The following is a 22,652-nucleotide window of genomic DNA, read 5'->3' on the forward strand; positions in this document are numbered from 1 at the left end:
ATTACATTTGTTGGGAAATCTGTTTCACATATGCACAACTCTGCAGGAGAAAATAAATACTCCAATTTCCAGTCTTACTTGAAGTTTAATTATTTTGAACTTGTACTTTCCAGTTCTGGGCTCACAGTCCAAGTTAAGTAGTCAGTTTACATCTTTATTATTTATGCCTGTCAGCATATTGAAGTCCAAGATCAAGTCCTACCTCTTCCCAAATCAACTTTTCTCAAATTAAATGAAATTCAGCTCTGTGTGTCGTCCCTCATAATTTAGAGCCCTAAGTCCCAGAATCATTCTTGTTGCTGTTCTCTGATCATGCTCTAATGTACAAATGCCCTTTATAAAAGGTACAGCACCCAAAATTGCACACAATTGTTCTCACCACTGACCTCATCGAGACTAAATTAACTTGTTTCATCTTGCAGTCAAATAATTTTGAGAAACATTCTAATATTTGATTGACTTTGTGCAAACTGCTTTATATTGACTGGAAATTGATATCAATTAATATCTTTCCACCTTTGTTAATGGACACCCTTTATCATGTAAACAAATTGTTTCCTGTTCTAACACTGATCATCTTACATGGATTTAAATGTATCAAAAACCACCTGCCATTCCTTTGCCCATCCATCCACTTAAAAAGAAAAAAGGCCTTGTATTTATATAGCGTCTTTCACGACCTCGGGAAGTCCCAAAGTGCTTTATAAGAACATAAGAAATAGGAGCAAGAGTAGGCCAATCGGCTCCTCGAGCCTGCTCCGCCATTCAATAAGATCATGGCTGATCTGATCCCAACCACAAATCTAAAGAACACAAGAAGTAGGAGCAGGACCCGGCCACTCAGCCCCTGGGCCCTCTCCGCCACCCACAGGGCCTTGACTGATCCGAACTCAGCTTCATGTCCAATTTCCTGCCCGCTCCCCATAACCCCTAATTCCCTTTACTTCTAGGAAACTGTCGATTTCTGTTTTAAATTTATTTAATGATGTAGCTTCCACAGCTTCCTGGGGCAGCAAATTCCACAGACCTACTACCCTCTGAGTGAAGAAGTTTCTCCTCATCTCAGTTTTGAAAGAGCAGCCCCTTATTCTAAGATTATGCCCCCTAGTTCGAGTTTCACCCATCTTTGGGAACATCCTTACCGCATCCACCCGATCAAGCCCCTTCACAATCTTATGTTTCAATAAGATCGCCTCTCATTCTTCTGAACTCCAATGAATAGAGTCCCAATCTACTCAACCTCTCCTCATATGTCCGCCCCCTCATCCCTGGGATTAACCGAGTGAACCTTCTTTGTACTGCCTCGAGAGCAAGTATGTCTTTTCTTAAGTGTGGACACCAAAACTGTATGCAGTATTCCAGGTGCGGTCTCACCAATACCTTATATAACTGCAGCAATACCTCCCTATTTTTATATTCTATCCCCCTTGCAATAAAAGCCAACATTCCGTTGGCCTTCTTGATCACCTGCTGCACCTGCATACTAACTTTTTGATCTTCTTGCACTAGGACCCCCAGATCCCTTTGTACTGCAGTACTTTCCAGTTTCTCGCCATTAAGATAATAACTTGCTCTCTGATTTTTCCTGCCAAAGTGCATAACCTCACATTTTCCAATATTGTATTGCATCTGCCAAATCTCTGCCCACTCACCCAGCCTGTCTATATCCCCTTGTAGGTTTTTTATGTCCTCCTCACTCTCTACTTTCCCTCCCATCTTTGTATCATCTGCAAATTTTGATATGTTGCACTCGGTCCCCTCCTCCAAATCGTTAATATAGATTGTAAAGAGTTGGGGACCCAGCACCGACCCCTGCGGAACACCACTGGCCACTGGTTGCCAGTCCGAGAATGAGCCATTTATCCCAACTCTCTGCTTCCTGTTAGATAACCAATCCTCCACCCATGCCAGAATATTACCCCCAATCCCGTGATTCTTTATCTTGAGCAATAATCTTTTATGTGGCACCTTGTCGAATGCCTTCTGGAAGTCTAAATACACTACGTCCACTGGTTCCCCTTTATCCACCCTGTACGTTATATCCTCAAAGAACTCAAGCAAATTTGTCAGACATGACTTCCCCATCGTAAAGCCATGCTGACTTTGTCCTATTAAATTATGCTTATCTAAATGTTCTGTTACTGTCTCCTTAATAATAGACTCCAAAATTTTACCCACCACAGATGTTAGGCTAACTGGTCTATAATTTCCAGCCTTCTGCCTACTACCCTTTTTAAATAACGGTGTTACATTAGCCGTTTTCCAATCTGCCGGGACCTTTCCTGAGTCCAGGGAATTTTGGAAAATTATGAAAGCATCCACAATCCCTACTGCCACTTCCCTCAAGACCCTAGGATGTAAGCCATCAGGTCCAGGGGATTTATACGCTTTGAGTCCCATTATTTTACTGAGTACCAATTCCTTAGTGATTTTAATCGTACTTAGCTCCTCCCCCCCTGTCAATGAAGTACTTTTGAACCGTAGTCACTGTTGTATGGTGGAAATTGGTTCAAATCTGAATCATGTGTGTCAAGGAACAGTGTAGGATGTAGCATTTGAAATCAAAAACAAGGTGCTGAAGGAGTGGGAGAGAAAGATAGCACTAGAATAAGAAATACGACGGTATTAGGTGGGATCAGACTAAGAGAAAGTACAAGAGAGTGTAAGATTGGTTTGCAGTGCATGTGTATAAATGCACGAAGCGTGATAAACAAGGTTGGTGAGGCACAAATAGCCACATGGGAATATGATGTCGTGGCAATAACGGAGACCAGGCTCAATAAAACATGGCTCAAAGATTGGTGTGGGAGAAGTGGGTTTCGATTTGTGGGGCACTGGCACCAGTACTGGGGAAAGAGAGTTGTTCCATTGGGACGGACTACACCTGAACCGTGTTGGGACCAGAGTTCCAGTGAATCGAATAACTAGGGAGGTAGATAGGGCTTTAAACTAAATTGTGGTGATGGGTGGGTGGGTGGGAGGGGGGGGGGGGGGGGAGGATAGAAGAGAAAGAGGGTCCCGGTGGAGAGAAATCTAGGATGCTAAAGAGAAAAGACAAAGAAGCAGTGCAGGAAAGTGATTGGGGTAAGGATAACCAGATTGTGTCAGCAAGGGACTGAGCATACAAACAAAAGAGTGCACGAACAAATAGGGTCCGGGTAAGAAAAAATGGTAATAAGACAAATAGGGCCATAGCACAAAAAAAATGTTAGGATGTCTAAAAATGTTAAAAAGACAAATCTAAAGGCACTGTATCTGAATGCACGAAGCATTTGTAATAAGGTAGACCAATTAACAGCGCAAATAGATGTAAACGGATATGATATAATTGCAATTACAGAGACATGGCTGCAGAGTGACCAAGACTGGGAGCTGAATGTCCAAGGGTATTCGATCTTTAGGAAGGACAGGCAAAAAGGACAAGGAGGTGGGGTGGCGTTGTTCGTAAAGGATCAAATCAGAGCAATAGTGAGAAAGGATATTGGCTCAGAAAATCAAGATGTAGAATCAGTCTGGGTGGAGTTAAGAAGCACCAAGGAGCAGAAAACACTGGTGGGAGTTGTCTATAGGCCTCCAAACAGTAGTGGTAAAGTAGGGTACGGCATCAAACAGGAAATTAGAGATGCATGTAACAAGGGTACCACAGTAATCATGGGTGACTTTAATCTACATATAGACTAGCCAAACCAAATTAGCAATAATACTGTGGAGGATGAATTCCTGGAGTGTGCGCAAGATGGTTTTTTAGACCAGTACGTTGAGCCAACCAGGGAACAGATTATCCTAGATTGGGTATTGTGCAATGAGAAGGGGCTAATTAATAATCTTGTTGTGCGGGGTCCTTCAGGGAAGAATGACCATAACATGATAGAATTCTTCATTAAGATGGAAAGTGAAGTAGTCCAATCCGAAACTAGGGTCCTAAATCTAAACAAAGGAAACTATGGAGGTATGAGGAGTGAGTTGACTATGATACATTGGGAAGCTTCAATAAAAGGCATGATGGTGGATAGGCAATGGTTAACATTTAAGAAACGAATGCATGAATTGCAACAATTATAGATTCCTTTCTGGCGCAAAAACACAAAAGGAAAAGCGGCCCAACCATGGCTAACAAAAGAAATTAAGGATAGTATGAGATCCAAAGAGGAGTCATATAAAGTTGCCAGAAAAAGTAGCAAGCCTGAATATTGGGAGCAGTTTAGAATTCAGCAAAAAAGGACCAAGAGATTGATTAAGAGGGAAAAAATAGAGTATGAGAGTAAACTTGCAAGGAACATAAAAGTGGACTGTAAAAGCTTCTACAAGTATATAAAAAGAAAAGGATTAGTGAAGACAAATGTAGGTCCCTTACAGTCAGAAATGGGAGAATTTATAATGGGGAACAAGGAAATGGCAGAGCAATTAAACAAATACTTTGCTTCTGTCTTCACGGAAGAGGACACAAATAACTTACCAGAAATGCTAGGGAACCAACGGACTAGTGAGAAGGAGGAATTAAAGGAAATTAGTACTGGTAAAAAAAAGTGCTGGAGAAATTAATGGGACTGAAAGCCGATAAATCCCCAGGGCCTGATAATCTGCATCCCAGAGTACTAAAAGAGGTAGCCATGGAAATAGTGGATGCTTTGGTTGTCAGCTTCCAAAATTCTATAGATTATGGAACAGTTCCTGCAGATTGGAGGGTGGCAAATGTAACCCCACTATTTAAAAAAGGAAGAGAGAGAAAATAGGGAACGACAGACTGGTTAGTCCAACATTAGTAGTAGGGAAAATGCTAGAGTCTATTATAAAGGATGTGATAACAGGACACTTAAAAAATATCAATGGGATTAAACAAAGTCAACATGGATTTATGAACGGGAAATCATGTTTGACAAATCTACTGGAGTTTTTTGAGGGTGTAACTGGTAGAATAGATAAGGGAGAACCAGTGGATGTGGTTTATTTGGATTTCAAGAAGGTCTTCGATAAAGTCCCACATCAGAGGTTAGTGTTTTTTTTATTCGTTCATGGGATGTGGGCGTCGCTGGCGAGGCCGGCATTTATTGCCCATCTCGAATTGCCCTCGAGAAGGTGGTGGTGAGTCGCCTTCTTGAACTGCTGCAGTCCGTGTGGTGAAGGTTCACCCACAGTGCTGTTCGGAAGGGGGTTCCAGGATTTTGACCCAGCGACGATTAAGGAACGGCGACATATTTCAAAGTCGGGATGGTGTGTGACTTGGAGGGGAACGTGCAGGTGGTGTTGTTCCCCTGTACCTGCTGCTCTTGTCCTTCTGGGTGGTAGAGGTCACGGGTTTGGGAGGTGCTGTCGAAGAAGTCTTGGCAAGTTGCTGCAGTGCATCCTGTGGATGGTACACACTGCAGCCACTGTGCGCTGGTGGTGAAGGGAGTGAATGTTTAGGGTGGATGGGGTGCCAATCAAGCGGGCTGCTTTGTCCTGGATAGTGTTGTTGGAGCTGTACTCATCCAAGCAAGTGGAGAGTATTCCATCACACTCCTGACTTGTGCCTTGTAGATGGTCGAAAGGCTTTGGGGAGCCAGGAGGTGAGTCACTCGCTGCAGAATACCCAGCCTCTGACCTGCTCTGGTAGCCACAGTATTTATGAGGCTGGTCCAGTTAAGTTTCTGGTCAATGGTGACCCCCAGGTTGTTGATGGTGGGGGATTCGGCGATGGTAATGCCATTGAATGTCAAGGGGAGGTGGTTAGACACTCTCTTGTTGGAGATGGTCATTGCCTGGCACTTGTCTGGTGCGAATGTTACTTGCCACTTATCAGCCCAAGCCTGGATGTTGTCCAGGTCTTGCTGCATGTGGGCTCAGACTGCTTCATTAGTTGAGGGGTTGCGAATGGAACTGAACACTGTGCAATCATCAGCGAGCATCCCCATTTCTGACCTTATGATGGAGGGAAGGTCATTGATGAAGCAGCTGAAGATGGTTGGGCCGAGGACACTGTCCTGAGGAACTCCTGCAGCAATGCCCTGGGGCTGAGATGATTGGCCTCCAACAACCACGACCATCTTCCTTTGTGCTAGGTATGATTCCAGCCACTGGAGAGTTTTCCCCCTGATTCCCATTGACTTCAATTTTACTAGGGCTCCTTGGTGCCAGACTCGGTCAAATGCTGCCTTGATGTCAAGGGCAGTCACTCTCACCTCAGGAATTCAGCTCTTTTGTCCATGTTTGGACCAAGGCTGTAATGAGGTCTGGAGCTGAGTGGTCCTGGCGGAACCCAAACTGAGCATCGGTGGGCAGGTTATAGGTGAGTAAGTGCCGCTTGATAGCACTGTCGATGACACCTTCCATCACTTTGCTGATGATTGAGAGTAGACTGATGGGGCAGTAATTGGCTGGATTGGATTTGTCCTGCTTTTTGTGGACAGGACATACCTGGGCAATTTTCCACATTGTTGGGTAGATGCCAGTGTTGTAGCTGTACCGGAACAGCTTGGCTAGAGGCGCAGCTAGTTCTGGAGCACAAGTCTTCAGCACTACAGCCGGGATGCTGTCGGGGCCCATAGCCTTTGCTGTATCCAGTGCACTCAGCCATTTCTTGATATCACGTGGAGTGAATCGATTTGGCTGAAGACTGGCTTCTGTGATAGTGGGGACATCGGGAAGAGGCAGAGATGGATCATCCACTCGGCACTTCTGGCTGAAGATGGTTGCAAACGCTTCGGCCTTGTCTTTTGCACTCACGTGTTGGACTCCACCATCATTGAGGGTGGGGATGTTTGCAGAGCCTCCTCCTCCCGTTAGTTGTTTAATTTTCCACCACCATTCACGACTGGATGTGACAGGACTGCAGAGTTTTGATCTGATCCGTTGGTTGTAGAATCGCTGAGCTCTGTCTATTGCATGTTGCTTCCGCTGTTTAGCATGCATGTAGTCCTGAGTTGCAGCTTCACCAGGTTGGCACCTCATTTTTAGGTACGCCTGGTGCATTTCCTGGCATGCTCTTCTACACTCCTCATTGAACCAGGATCGATCCCCTGGCTTGTTGGTAATGGTAGAGTGAGGAATATGCCGGGCCATGAGGTTACAGATTGTGCTGGAATACAATTCTGCTGCTGCTGATGGCCCAAAGCATCTCATGGATGCCTGGTTTTGAGCTGTGAGATCTGTTCTCAATCTATCCCATTTAGCACGGTGGGGTAGTGCCCCACAACACGTTGGATGGTGTCCTCAATGTGAAGACGGGACTTCGTCTGCAAGAGGACTGTGCGGTGGTCACTCCTACCAATACTGTCATGGACAGATGCATTTGCGACAGGTAGATTGGTGAGGATGAGGTCAAGTAAGTTTTTCCCTCGTGTGAAAAATTGAAGCACATGGGATTGGTGGTAATATACTGGCATGGATTGAAAAATGGTTAACAGACAGGAAAGAGGAGGAATAAAATGGGGCTTTTTTGGGGTGGCAGGCGGTGACTCGTGGGGTACCGCCATGATCGGTGCTTGGGCCCCAGCTATTCACAATATATATCAATGATTTGGATGAGGGAACCAAACGTAATATTTCCAAGTTTGCTGATGACACAAAACAAGATGGGATTGTGAGGAGGATGCAGAGGCTTCAAGGCGATTTGGACAAGTTGAGTGAGTGGGCAAATACATGGCAGATGCAGTATAATGTGGATAAATGTGAAGTTATCCACTTCGGAAGGAAAAACAGAAAGGCAGCGTATTATTTAAGTGGTGATAGATTGGGAAATGTTGATGTGCAAAGGGACCTGGGTGTCCTTGTACACCAGTCACTGAAAGCAAACATGCAGGTGCAGCAAGCAGTTCGGAAGGCAAATGGTATGTTGGCCTTCATTGCAAGAGGATTTGAGTACAGGAGCAAGGATGTCTTACTGCAATTATACACGGCCTTGGTGAGACAACACCTGGAGTATTGTGTGCCGTTTTGGTCTCCTTACCTAACAAAGGATATACTTGCCATAGAGGGAGTGTAGCGAAGGTTCACCAGACTGGTTCCTGGGATGACAGGACTGTCCTATGAGGATAGATTGGGTCGACTGAGCCTGTTTTCACTTGAGTATAGAAGAATGGGAGGGGATCTCATTGAAACACAAAATTCTGCCAGGTCTAGTCAGACTGGATGCAGGGAGGATGTTACCCCTGGCTGGGGGAGGGGGGGGTCCAGAAGGAGGGGGTCACAGTCTCAGGATAGGACATTTAGGACTGAGATGAGGAGAAATTTCTTCACTCAGAGGGCGGTGAACCTGTGGAATTCTCTACCACAGAAAGCTGCGGAGGCCAAGTCACTGAATATATTTAAGAAGGAGCTAGATAGATGTCTAGACACAAAAGGCATCAAGGGGTATGGGGAGAGAGCGGGAATATGGTATTGAGATTGAGGATCAGCCATGATCATACTGAATGGCAGCGCAGGCTCGAAGGGCCGAATGGCCTATTCCTGCTCCTATTTTCTATGTTTCTATATGTTTCTAAAGGGCAAGATTGGGTATTAAATATTCCTGGATATGATAATCCGGGACAGAATTAGCAGTCACTTGGACGTGTGGATTGATTCGGGAAAGCCAGCACGTATCTGTAAAAGGTAAATCGTGTTTAACTAACTTGGGTTAGATGGTGGATGAGGGCAATGCAGTTGATGTGGTGTATATGGACTTTCAAAAGGCGTTTGATGAAGTGCTGCATAATAGGCTTGTCAAAAAGATTGAAAAAAAAAGGGCCAGTAGCAGTATGGATACAGAATTGGCTAAGTAACAGCATGCAGAGTAGTGGTGAACGGTTGTTTCTCAGACAGAAGGGAGGTGTACAATGGTGTTCCCCAGGGGTCAGTGCTGGGACCACTGCTCTTTTTGATGTATATTGATGACTTGGACTTGGTTGTGCAGGGCACAATTTCCTAATTTGCAGATGACACAAAACTTGGAAGTGCAGTGAACAGTGAGAAGGATAGTGATCGACTTCAAGAGGATATCGACAGGCTGTGGCATGGCGGACAAGTGGCAGATGAAATTTAACGCAGAGAAATGAGAGGTGATTCATTTCGGTAGAATGAGGAGAGACAATAGGAACTAAAGGGCACAATTCTAAAAGGGGTACAGGAACAGAGAGATCTGGGGGTATAAGTGCACAAATCGTTGAAGGTGGCCGGGCAGGGTGAGAAAGCAGTTAAAAAAGCATACGGGATCCTGGGCTTTATAAATATAGGCATGGAGTACAAAAGTATGGAAGTCATGATGAACCTTTATAAAACACTGGTATGGCCACAGCTGGATTTTTGTGTCCAGTTCTGGGCACCGCACTTTAGGAAAGATGTGAAGGCCTTAGAGAGGGTGCAGAAGAGATTTACTAGAATGATTCCAGGGATGAGGGACTTTAGTTACGTGGATAGACTGGAGAAGCTGGGGTTGTTCTCCTTGAAACAGAGAAGCTTGCGAGGAGATTTGATGGAGGTATTCAAAATCATGAAGGGTGTAGATAGAGAGAAACTGTTCCCATTGGCGGAAGGGTCAAGAACCAGAAGACAAAGATTTAAGGTGATTGGGAAAAGAAGCAAAGGTGATATGAGGAAAACATTTTTTACACAACGAGTGGTCAGGATCTGGAATGCACTGCCTGTGGTAGAGGCAGATTCAATCATGGACTTCAAAAGGGAACTGGATAAGTACTTGAAAGGAAAAAATGTGCAGGGCTATGGGGATAGAGCGGGGGAGTGGGACTAGCTGGATTGCTCTTGCATAGGGCCGGCACTGACTCGATGGGCCGATTGGCCTCCTTCTGTGCTGTAACCTATGATTCTGTTTCTGTGATTAGAATCAGACCTCAGGATTATTGTAGTAGAGATGGGCTTGGCAGTGGCTTGAGAAAGACTCAGCTGTTAACGGGCCATAATTTACTGTTAGTGGCAAACGAACGGCCTGCTGTTTGTTAGACTTGCCCTTGCCGATATACTCTCCATGAGCTTTTGCACTTGAAGTTAGAGATCCAAACAGCACGCGCTCTCTACAGGGCATATGGGACCTGTGCGAGCAGGGCAAGCAACCATGTATCTCCTTAATCAGATTGAAGAATCGTTATTGAGCAGCGCAGTCACTGAACCAGGAAGTATAAGTTAGAATAGTGAATTCAGTATCAAATCAGGTACAGAAGCAAAATAAACAGAGGGAAAGAAAGATTAGATTGAGAGAGAAAGAAAAAAGACAGAAAAAAGTAAAATAAAAATTATTTAAATTTAAAAAAAATTCTCCAACAATTAAAAGCTGAAGGAATGAGACTCCACACTTGTAAAAGTTAATTTTCAGTGCCAGGGAGGTTGTTTGGCAATAATTAAGACTTAACACGTCATTAAAAGGGTGCTTGGACTGGAATGGACATACCCTAGCTTTTTGTGGCCAGTTTAGTTCGTACCTACCACCCAAGTACAGGAACTTCATGCCGTTCAATGCATTTGAATTGAGAGTCAGATAGCGAGATGCTGTCTTCGCGAAGCTGATGGAGGGGCAGTGCATCCCGGACAGCAACTTTCTGATTTTTGCGTTTAACTGCGCATGTGCGCTCGCCGGAAGTTGCTGTCCAATTTGTGCATAAAACGCTGTTAGCCTCACCGTTATTTTCACAGTAAATTCTGGTCCATTTTGTGTAACAAAGCATCCAATATAATTTTGGGTGTAACTGGAGCAGATGGAGTTTAAAGGTACAAGTGATTGTTTATTTGCTACCTCTCCCAAGCAAACATTTATTTGCATTTAAAAGGGGGAAAGCTTTTTTTAAAAAATGTGAGCAAGGTTGATAGTTTACTTATTAACAAGTGTTCTGGACAACATAATGCTGCTGGTGGAGAAACACAAACAGCAATAATGCTGAACTTAATTAATAAGGAAATGGTTCTTGTTCTTGCAGTCCTAATTGTGCAAAGTAGTCTTGTAATACACAGCATTAACCAACATTTCAGAATTCTGTCCTAGGGATTTAAAAAATGTAAAAACCTTGAATTAACAACAGTATCAAATGTCTCCCCTAGGCCAAGTTGCAAAATTGCAATACTACAGTCTGACTTTCTCCATAATATAGTACAATGTGGTCAGAACACTGGATGATGTTTCTGAATAAACGACGAAACTTATACAGGTTAGAAATGCTGTATTATCTCAAAACAAAACTACAAATTATTTCTTGATTCCAGTGATTATGTCAATCATCAGCCCTTCAGTGTGGATGTCAATATGCATCATGCCACTGGCAGTTCCATGGAAAGATGCAGTCAAGACAGAAACATCCCAAACTGAGCAAGATCTTTTTATGTGCTGATCTTGGTTGGGACAGCATTTTGGTCTCAAAATCAGCCAAGATTTCAACACTGAATCATTATCTGGTAGCCTTGCTAACACCATAGGGCTAATAGTGACTATCTAAAGCCTAAATTTAGCAACTGAGTTCAACTTTCCACATTTTAAAAAGTTTTTTTTATTTGTTCATGGGATGTGGGAGTCGCTGGTGAGGCCAGCATTTATTGCCCATCCCTAATTGCCCTCGAGAAGGTGGTGGTGAGCCGCCTTCTTGAACCGCTGCAGTCAGCGTGTTGAAGGTTCACCCACAGTGCTGTTAGGGAGTTCCAGGATTTTGACCCAGCGACAAAGGAACGGCAATATATTTCCAAGTCGGGATAGTGTGTGACTGGAGGGGAACGTGCAGGCGGTGTTGTTCCCCTGTACCTGCTGCTCTTGTCCTTCCAGGTGCTGGAGGTCACGGGTTTAAGAGGTGCTGTCGAAGAAGCCTTGGTGAGTTGCTGCATCCTGTGGATGGTGCACACTGCAGCCACAGGGCGCGGTGGTGAAGGGAGTGAATGTTTAGGATGGTGGATGGGGTGCCAATCAAGCGGGCTGCTTTGTCCTGGATGGTGTCGAGCTTCTTGAGTGTTGTTAGAGCTGCACTCATCCAAGCAAGTGGAGAGTATTCCATCACACTCCTGACTTGTGCCATGTAGATGGTGGAAAGGCTTTGGGGAGTCAGGAGGTGAGTCACTTGCCGCAGAATACCCAGCCTCTAACCTGCTCTTGTAGCCACGGTATTTATATGGCTGGCCTAGTTAAGTTTCTGGTTAATCATGACCCCCAGGATGTTGATGGTGGGGGATTCGGCGATGGTAATGCCGTTGAATGTCAAGGGGAGGTGGTAAGACTCTCTCTTGTTGGAGATGGTCATTGCCTGGCGCGAATGTTACTTGCCACTTATCAGCCCAAGCCTGGATGTTGTCCAGGTCTTGCTGCATGCAGGCACTGACTGCTTCATTATCTGAAGGATTGCAAATGGAACTGAACACTGTGCAATCATCAGCAAACATCCCCATTTCTGATTTATGATGGAGGGAAGGTCATTGATGAAGCAGCTGAAGATGGTTGGGCCTAAGACACTGTCCTGAGGAACTCCTGCAGCAATGTCCTGGGGCTGAGATGATTGGCCGCCAACAACCACTACCATCTTCCTTTGTGCTAGGTATGACTCCAGCCACTAGAGTGTTTTCCCCGATTCCCATTGACTTCAATTTTACTTGGGCTCCATGGTGCCACACTCAGTCAAATGCTGCCTTGATATCAAGGGCAGTCACTCTCGCCTCCCCTCTGAAATTCAGCTCTTTTGTCCATATTTGGACCAAGGCTGTAATGAGGTCTGGAGCAGAGTGGTCCTCGCGGAATCCAAACTGAGCATCAGTGAGCAGGTTATTGGTGAGTAAATGCTGCTTGATAGCACTGTCGACAACACCTTCCATCACTTTGCTGATGATTGAGAGGAGACTGATGGGGCGGTAATTGGCCGGATTGGATTTGTCCTGCTTTTTGTGGACAGGACATACCTGGGCAATTTTCCACATTGTCGGGTAGTTGCCAGTGTTGTAGCTGTACTGGAACAGCTTGGCTCGAGGCGCAGCTAGTTCTGGAGCGCACGTCTTCAGCACTACATCCGGGATGTTGTCGGGGCCCATAGCCGTTGCCGTATCCAGTGCACTCAGCCGTTTCTTGATATCACGTGGAGCGAATTGAATTGGCTGAAGACTGGCTTCTGTGATGGTGGGGATATCGGGAGGAGGCTGAGATGGATCACCAATCAACACTTCTGGCTGAAGATGATTGCAAACGCTTCAGCCTAGTCTTTTGCACTCATGTGCTGGACTCCGCCATCATTGAGGATGGGGATGTTTACAGAGCATCCTCCTCCCGTTAGTTGTTCAATTGTCCACCACCATTCACGACTGGATGTGGCAGGACTGCAGAGCTTTGATTTGATCCGTTGGTTGTGGAATCGCTCAGCGCTGTCTGTAACATGTTGCTTCAGCTGTTTAGCATGCATGTAGTCCTGAGTTGCAGCTTCACCAGGTTGGCACCTCATTTTTAGGTACGCCTGGAGCTGCTCATGGCATGCTCTTCTACATTCCTCATTGAACCAGGGTTGATCCCCTGGCTTGTTGGTAATGGTAGAGTGAGAAATATGCCAGGCGATGAGGTTACAGATTGTGCTGGAATACAATTCTGCTGCTGCTGATGGCCCACAGCGCCTCATGGATGCCCAGTTTTGAGCTGCAAGATCTGTTCTCAATCTATCCCATTTAGCACGGTGATAGTGCCACAAAATACTTTGGGTGGTGTCCTCAGTGCAAAGATGGGACTTCATCTCCACGAGGACTGTGCGGTGGTCACTCCTACCAATACTGTCATGGACAGATGCAATTACGACAGGTAGATTGGTGAGGACGAGGTCAAGTAAGTTTTTCCCCTCATGTTGGTTCACCTACCACCTGCCGCAGGCCCATTCTGGCAGCTATGTCCTTCAGGACTAGGCCAGTAGTGGTGCTACCGAGCCACTCTTGGTGATGGACATTGAAGTCCCCCACCCAGAGTATATTCTGTGCACTTGCTACCCTCAGTGCTTCCTCCAAGTGGTGTTCAACATGGAGGAGGACTGATTCATCAGCTGAGGGAGGGCGGTAGGTGGGTAATCAGCAGGAGGTTTCCTTGCCCATGTTTGACCTGATGACGTGAGATTTCATGGGGTCCAGAGTCAATGTTGAGGACTCCCAGGGCCACTCCCTCCTGACTGTATATCACTGTACCGCCACCTCTGGTGGGTCTGTCCTGCCGGTGGGACAGGACTTACCCAGGGATGGTGATGGAAGAGTCTGGGACGTTGGCTGAAAGGTACGATTCTGTGAGTATGGCTATGTCAGGCTGTTGCTTGACTAGTCTGTGGGACAGCTCTCCCAATTTTGGCACAAGTCCCCAGATGTTAGTGAAGAGGACTTTGCAGGGTCGACTGGGCCTGGTTTGCCTTTGTCGTGTCCGGTGCCTAGTGGTCTGATGCCGGGTGGTCCGTCCGGTTTTATTCTTATTGTGACTTTTTTTAAGCGAGATTATACAACAAAGTTGCTTGCTCGACCATTTCAGAGGGCAATTAAGAATCAACCACATTGCTGTGGGTCTGGAGTCACATTTAGGCCAGACCGGGTGAAGATGGTAGGTTTCCTTCCCTAAAGGTCATTAGTGATGGGTTTTTACAACAATCTGGTAGTTTCATGGCCACCATTACTGATACTAGTATTTTAATTCCAGATTTTTTTTTATTTAATTAATTGAATTTAATTAATTGAATTTAAATTCCCCAGCTGCCATGGCGGGATTTGAACTCATAACTCCGGATTATTAGTCCAGGCCTCTGGATTACTAGTCCAGTAACATAACCACGATGCTACCGTACCCTATATATTTATAAATAAATATATAAGACAGTGCCTTCAGGAAAGGGAGGGAATAAAATGGGATGGAGGGGGGAAAAGAGAAGAGAATGCACGAAGCGCCAGTCTCACCATTTATTTTGAGCCCAGATTCCTCCCTAAAACTCAATGGCAGATTCTGCTGAAAAAATAATGGCGTCTCAACGGCGCATGCCGTTTCTAATGCGCAAATCAGCCAGCAATTTGTAGCGAGGAAGAGATACTGTGAATTGCGAATCACAAGTTGCAGGCCGATTTGCGCTGTTCCACATTAGCTTCTCAAAAACAGCATCTCACACTTAATTTCCCAGTGATTTTCATCAAGTTGCTGCATTTGCGCATTAATTGCCCATTAAACTTTCCACAGAAAGTTAAGTCTTGTAATTAACAGTGCAAGTACGCTTAACGATGTGATTGTTAATGACTGCCAGTCAGCCTCTCTTGCCCAGAAAGTGAACAATTATAAGTGTGGGGTCTCATTTCTTCGGGTTGTTAATTGTTTTCGGAGATTTTAAAAATGTCAAATTTTGAATTTTTTTTCTTCCTTTTCCTTTCCGTCTTGGTTCTCTCTCTCAATTCAATCTTTCTTCCCCTCTCTTTATTTCTCTTTCTGTACCTGATTTGACATTGAATTCACCCACTCCAATTAACCCTCCTTCTCAGTCCTTCCTCTGTTTATTTCTCAATCCTTTAATCTCATTAAGGAGGTACACTGTATGTTGTGTTGTTCGCCAAGGTCCCAGATGCCCCATTGCCAGCTCGCACTTCCAGCAACTTAATGGGCAAAAAATTTAAAAGCTAAATGTTCACGAACAAGTCTAACTTAATGGGGTACTCCGTGAGATGCTCTGCTATAGCAAAATCTGGCCCTATATTTATTTACTAAAAAGGATCTGTTTTATATTTTTAAAAAATAGGGTCACAAGGGACACTTGCAGCCTAATTGCTATTTTAGATGGTGGTTTTGTTGCTACTGTTTCAGTTCAGAAAATGTTAATTGTTGATTAACCCTAAGGCAAATTTTGTGCAGGATTGCTCTGGTTGCTTTAGCTGTCAAAGAGTGCATTCGCCACTAGTCTCTCTCTGAACAGATGGACAGAAGCACATTTAAAAAAAAAGTGCATGTTATTCCTCGAAACATCATGTTGAAAAATAAAATCAGCTACAGACTAAGTTACAGCATTATGCCCAGGAACTGATCACAAATGCAAGCTGTACCATAATTTATAGAACCGTACAAGTTATCTGCACAGGAGGCCAATCGGCCCATCATGTCTGTGCCATCCAAAACTAATTCCACGACATCGATCTTGTCCCATAGCCCTGTATCCTTTTATACTTCAAACATTTATTCACGTTTCCCTAAAAGGTGCAATGGTATCTGCCTCAACCATTCCGTCCTCTAACAACCTCTGCGTAAAGAAATTTCTCCTACCCTCTCTTCGCATTCTTTTAGTGATCATTTTAAAATCGATGGCCCTTCATCACTGACTCTCCAATCAGAGGAAATAGTCTTTCCCCATGCAGTTGATCAAAAACCATTCACAATTTTAAAAACTCTTAAATCTTCCCTGCTCCAGTGGAAACAGGCATGGTATCTCAAGTCTCTCCTCATAACTATAATTTCCCATTCCTGGCATCGTCCTGGTGAACCGAAGTTATACACTATGGGCTTTACAGCACTTTAACTGTGGCCTAACCAGTAATTTGTCCAAACTCATCATTTCTTTACTCTTTGCCGCTATTTCTAAAACCCAAAATACTGTTAGCCTTTTTTTTTGTGGCTTTATCTACCTACTTCACTTTCACAGGATTATGTATTTGAAACCCCAGGTCCCCCTGTTCATCCATACCGTTTAGCATCTTTCTATTGAGTGTATACCTCCATTGCTTGTTTTTCCTCCCCAAATGTATTATTTCACATGTATCCATACTAAGCTGTACCTCCCACCTGTCTGCCCATTCTGCTAACCTGTCAATGCCTTCCTGAAGTTTTTTTTTACAATCCTCCTTGTTGTTTGCCAAACTGTCTACTTTTATATCATCCAATTTCAAGATTGCAATCTCTTGAACCTTCTGGGAATCTGAGAGAATCTCTGGAACAGTAAGGTAACTAGGAGTCACTGAGACAGAAGCCAATAAAATAATAGTCTCTTATTCGGATGGTTACATACACTGGCTTTGTTAATAAACCATCCCTAGCACAGGCCTCCCCTTCCTCACTGATTAGCTGGACATTGGATTCTATATCTCTTTCAAAACGCAATGAGATAGCATAATTAAAACTCTTTGGGAGTAAAATTCACGGGGCCAGGAGATAAACTGGGATCTGGTGTTACATGGTTATTTTTGGCCCCCTTTGGGCCAAAAGAACAATCTTTTGCTCTGGGCAGAGGTACCTACCACCCTCTGGACCCAGCATCATACATCAGTTTACTGCCTCCTGGGGATAGAGGTTTCATAGATTAGTGGCATGGACACTCACCACCCTCATGTAAATTAGCTGACCTTCCCCAACCTTGTCTACTTTCTTGGGCAAGCAGTGGAAATTACCAGAGGGCATGATCCCAGCATAAGTGCTGGCCCGTGGGATTTCTTGTTTTCAGAATTATGAGCACAAATGACTGTGTCAAACAGAAGTGCAAACTCTCCAATGCTTAAATAGAAGATTCAAAAAATATCAAATACGGTATATTATAATTTTTAAATTTCACAAACGCTGCTGATAAAAAGATTAAAAATAATTAAAATTCCAGAAGATTTAGAACGGTCAGAACATTACCTGAAATCTTCTTTCATATTCACAGAACTTTTCCACCAGGAAAGCATAGAAAGGATTAAATGTCTTTTCTTGCAGGCAACAGTCAACAAGGACATGAACAATCTCCCTTTCCTGTTGGTCTTTCAGCCCAAGTCTGTAATAATAAAGCTTGCATGTGAAGTCCAGAGAACAGTTAAGACATTAAGTTATTTTAAATACCTTTAATTTGATTGAATGCTGGGCAAGAAAGGTGGAGGAAAATTTACTGAATACACAATACTGCAGAGTGGTAAAAAGGCATTAATTGATGGCTGTGCTGAATAATCTAAACTTAACCACAGACAAATTAAGTTATAGTCCAACGATTTTATTTTTAATCCCACAAGCTTTCGGGGGCTTTCCCCTTCCTCAGGTGGTGTGGAGATGACAATTTTGAATCCTTCGCATTCGCGTGTGGAGATGACAATTCGAAATTGTCATCTCCACACCGCCTGAGGAAGGGGAAAGCCCCCGAAAGCTTGTGGGATTAAAAATAAAATCGTTGGACTATAACTTGGTGTTGTAAAATGGTTTACAATTGTTAACCCCAGTCCATCACCGGCATCTCCACATCACAGACAAATTACATAGTCTTCCTAAGAAGTCCCACCCACAATGAGGTGGTGAAATCAGATGTTGGAGAGAAATAATTTATTGCAGCTCATCGTTAGATGACATTTGGTTGATTTGACAGAGATGACTCCAGCAACCAGGAGTCAATGCTGAACTTGTGGAAAACTAGTGCTGGCTGTCTGCTCAAGGGCTCACCCAATAGTACCCAACAATTTTCAGATGTCCTTGAGTGGACCCCTATCACAGATACTTCATTACCTGGTACACCCCTTTCCAGGGGAGGGAGAATGGAAAATAACACCATACATATGGCCTAAAGCATTACTAAACACATGACCTAAGATACAGAATTGGAGTTTCAAGTACATTATTTTCCCACAGTGATGAACACATCTGAAAATATATTTTCATTTTGGAACTTCAAGGTGACCTTTCACTGTGAAAAAACCCTCCAGTAGCAGCTTTAAAAAAAATACATGTTTTTAGGTGAATTTATTTTTGTGTTCATTCAAGGGGCTCAGTGCTGGAGAATGTAATGTTTTTTGATACTCATTGTTAACACCAGGACTTCAAGATCAGATGTACAATGAATCTGATGCAGAAAAAAGATCCTCTGAATGCTACAACATGCTTCAATCTCAACTGAAGATCATCCTCTAATGCATCACTTGAAGCTTTTGCCATTATTTGACAATAAATGACAATCTAACTTGGGTTAAAAGTATGCCACATGTGAGAAACTGAACAATTCTTTGTAGCCAATTGGGAAAGACTTTCAAATCCATCAGGCTAAGCTAAATTTTGAACACAGGTTCCAGTAGAGAAAGCACCTCATGGAATCCAATATTCCATTTGTTCCCTCAAGTCACACAACTCTGGTGAAATGTGTAGTATATTCCGATAGACAAAGTCCTCAAATTTAATACATAAACTAATTGTACAGGATTTCCAGGACAGTATCCATTCGCCTCTATAGCAGCAAAGGGTAAAGAAGACAAGAACTTGCATTTATAAAGTACTGCACCTTTCATAACCTCAGAATGTTGCGAAGTGTTTCATAGCTAATGAATTAATTTCAAAGTGTACACGGAACAGGTATAGGCATTCGGCCTCTCAAGCCTGTTCTGCTATTCAACTAGATCACGGCTGATCTGCGCTTTGGTTCCGTAACCCTTTATACCCTTGCCTAACAAAAATCAATCAATCTCCATTTTGAAATTTTTAATTGACTTAGCCTCAATAACATTTTGGGGGAAGAGTGTTCCAGATTTCCACTACCCTTTGTGTGAAGAAGTGCTTCCCGACATCACACCTGTACTGCCTAGCTCTAATTTTAAGGTTACGCCCCCTTGTTCTGGACTCCCCCACCAGAGGAAATAGTTTCTCTCTATATAAGAACATAAGAACATAAGAAATTGGAGCAGGAGTAGGCCAATCGGCCCCTCGAGCCTGCTCCGCCATTCAATAAGATCATGGCTGATCTGATCCCAACCACAAATCTAAAGAACACAAGAAGTCGGAGCAGGACCCGGCCACATAGCCCCTGGGCCCTCTCCGCCACCCACAGGGCATTGACCGATCCGAACTCAGCTTCATGTCCAATTTCCTGCCCGCTCCCCATAACCCCTAATTCCCTTTACTTCTAGGAAACTGTCTATTTCTGTTTTAAATTTATCTAATGATGTAGCTTCCACAGCTTCCTGGGGCAGCAAATTCCACAGACCTACCACCCTCTGAGTGAAGAAGTTTCTCCTCATCTCAGTTTTGAAAGAGCAGCCCCTTATTCTAAGATTATGCCCCCTAGTTCTAGTTTCACCCATCTTTGGGAACATCCTTACTGCATCCACCTGATCAAGACCCTTCACAATCTTATATGTTTCAATAAGATCGCCTCTCATTCTTCTGAATTCCAATGAGTAGAGTCCCAATCTACTCAACCTCTCCTCATATGTCCGCCCCCTCATCCCCGGGATTAACCGAGTGAACCTTCTTTGTACTGCCTCGAGAGCAAGTATGTCTTTTCTTAAGTATGGAGACCAAAACTGTATGCAGTATTCCAGGTGCGGTCTCACCAATACCTTATATAACTGCAGCAATACCTCCCTGTTTTTATATTCTATCCCCCTAGCAATAAAAGCCAACTTTCCGTTGGCTTTCTTGATCACCTGCTGCACCTGCATACCAACTTTTAGATTTTCTTGCACTAGGACCCCCAGATCCCTTTGTACTGCAGTACTTTCCAGTCTCTCGCCATTAAGAAAATAACTTGCTCTCTGATTTTTCCTGCCAAAGTGCATAACCTCACATTTTCCAATATTATATTGCATCTGCCAAATCTCCGCCCACTCACCCAGCCTGTCTATATCCCCTTGCAGGTTTTTTATGTCCTCCTCACTCTCTACTTTCCCTCCCATCTTTGTATCATCTGCAAATTTTGATATGTTGCACTCGGTCCCCTCCTCCAAATCGTTAATATAGATTGTAAAGAGTTGGGGACCCAGCACCGACCCCTGTGGAACACCACTGGTTACTGGTTGCCAGTCCGAAAATGAACCATTTATCCCAACTCTCTGCTTCCGGTTGGATAACCAATCCTCCACCCATGCCAGAATATTACCCCCAATCCCGTGATTTTTTATCTTAAGTAATAATCTTTTATGTGGCACCTTGTCGAATGCCTTCTGGAAGTCTAAATACACTACGTCCACTGGTTCCCCTTTATCCACCCTATACGTTATATCCTCGAAGAACCCAAGCAAATTTGTCAGACATGACTTCCCCTTCATAAAGCCATGCTGACTTTGTCCTATTAAATTATGCTTATCTAAATGTTCCGTTACTGTCTCCTTAATAATAGACTCCAAAATTTTACCCACCACAGATGTTAAGCTAACTGGCCTATAATTTCCAGCCTTCTGCCTACTACCCTTTTTAAATAACGGTGTTACATTAGCAGTTTTCCAATCTGCCGGGACCTCTCCTGAGTCCAGGGAATTTTGGAAAACTATCACCAAAGCATCCACAATCCCTACTGCCACTTCCCTCAAGACCCTAGAATGGAAGCCATCAGGTCCAGGGGATTTATCCGCCTTGAGTCCCATTATTTTACTGAGTACCATCTCTTGAGTGATTTTAATCGTATTTAGCTCCTCCCCCCCGAGAGTCCCCTGTTTGTCCAGTGTTGGGATATTCTTAGTGTCCTCTACTGTAAAGACTGAAACAAAATATTTGTTCAGCATTTTTGCCATCTCCATGTTTCCCACCATTAATTTCCCGGTCTCATCCTCTAAGGGACCTATGTTTGCCTTAGCCACCCTTTTTCTTTTTATATAACTATAGAAACTCTTGCTATCTGTTTTTATATTTTTTGCTAATTTCTTTTCATAATCTAACTTCCCTTTCTTAATCAATCCTTTAGTTACTTTTTGCTGTCTTTTGAAGAATTCCCAATCTTCTATCCTCCCACTAAGTTTGGCTACCTTATATGTCCTTGTTTTTAGTCGGATACTATCCTTGATTTCTTTACTTAGCCACGGGTGGCTGTCATTTCTTTTACACCCTTTTTTCCTCAGTGGAATATATTTATTTTGAAAGTTGTAAAATAACTCCCTAAATGAACACCACCTATCAAATCCTTTAATCATCTTAAACACCTCAATTAGAACATCCCTTAATCTTCTATACTTAAGGGAACACAAGCCTAGTCCATACAACCTGTCCTCATAATTTAACCCTTTAGCCCCAGTATCATTCTGGTGAATCTGGGCTGGACCCCCTCCCAAGGCCAATATATCCTTTCTGAGGTACGGTGCCCAGAACTGAATGCAGTACTCTAAATAGGGTCTAACCAGAGCTTTATATAACTGCAACATAACTTCCATCCCATTGCAACAATTATACATTCCTTTCTGGTGCAAAAACACAAAAGGAAAAGCAGCCCAACAATGGCTAACAAAAGAAATTAAGGATAGTATTAGATCCAAAGAAGAGTCATATAAAGTTGCCAGAAAAAGTAGTAAGCCTGAGGATTGGGAGCAGTTTAGAATTCAGCAAAAAAGGACCAAGAGATTGATTAAGAGGGGAAAAATAGAATATGAGAGGAAACTTGCAAGGAACATAAAAGTGGACTGTAAAAGCTTCTACAAGTATGTAAAAAGAAAGAGATTAGTGAAGACAAATGTAGGTCCCTTACAGTCAGAAAGGGGAGAATTTATAATGGGGAACAAGGAAATGGCAGGGCAATTAAACAAATACTTTGCTTCTGTCTTCACGGAAGAGGACACTAATAACTTCTCAGAAATGCTCGGGAACCAAGGGACTAGTGAGAAGGAGAAATTAAAGGAAATTAGTATTAGTAAAAAAAGTGCTGGTGAAATTAATGGGACTGAAAGCCGATAAATCCCAGGGCCTGATAATCTGCATCCCAGAGTACTAAAAAAGGTAGCCATGGAAATAGTTGATGCATTGGCTGTCATCTTCTAAAATTCTATAGATTATGGAACAGTTCCTGCAGATTGGAGGGTGGCAAATGTAACCC

At 43.6% G+C, this 22,652-nt stretch overlaps 1 protein-coding gene across 1 annotated transcript in view; it reads right to left on the reverse strand.

Moving 5' to 3' along the window:
• The window catches only part of nom1 (nucleolar protein with MIF4G domain 1), an 85,861-nt gene that overhangs the window by 21,036 nt on the left and 42,173 nt on the right, over positions 1 to 22,652 (reverse strand). The window contains exon 8 of the mRNA XM_068008228.1: positions 17,525 to 17,657. Within this exon, the coding sequence (XP_067864329.1) occupies positions 17,525 to 17,657 (133 nt within the window). The remainder of the gene's footprint in view (positions 1 to 17,524; positions 17,658 to 22,652) is intronic.

Source organism: Heptranchias perlo, chromosome 2 (assembly GCF_035084215.1).
Source record: "Heptranchias perlo isolate sHepPer1 chromosome 2, sHepPer1.hap1, whole genome shotgun sequence".
In the NCBI taxonomy this organism is placed as follows: domain Eukaryota; kingdom Metazoa; phylum Chordata; class Chondrichthyes; order Hexanchiformes; family Hexanchidae; genus Heptranchias; species Heptranchias perlo.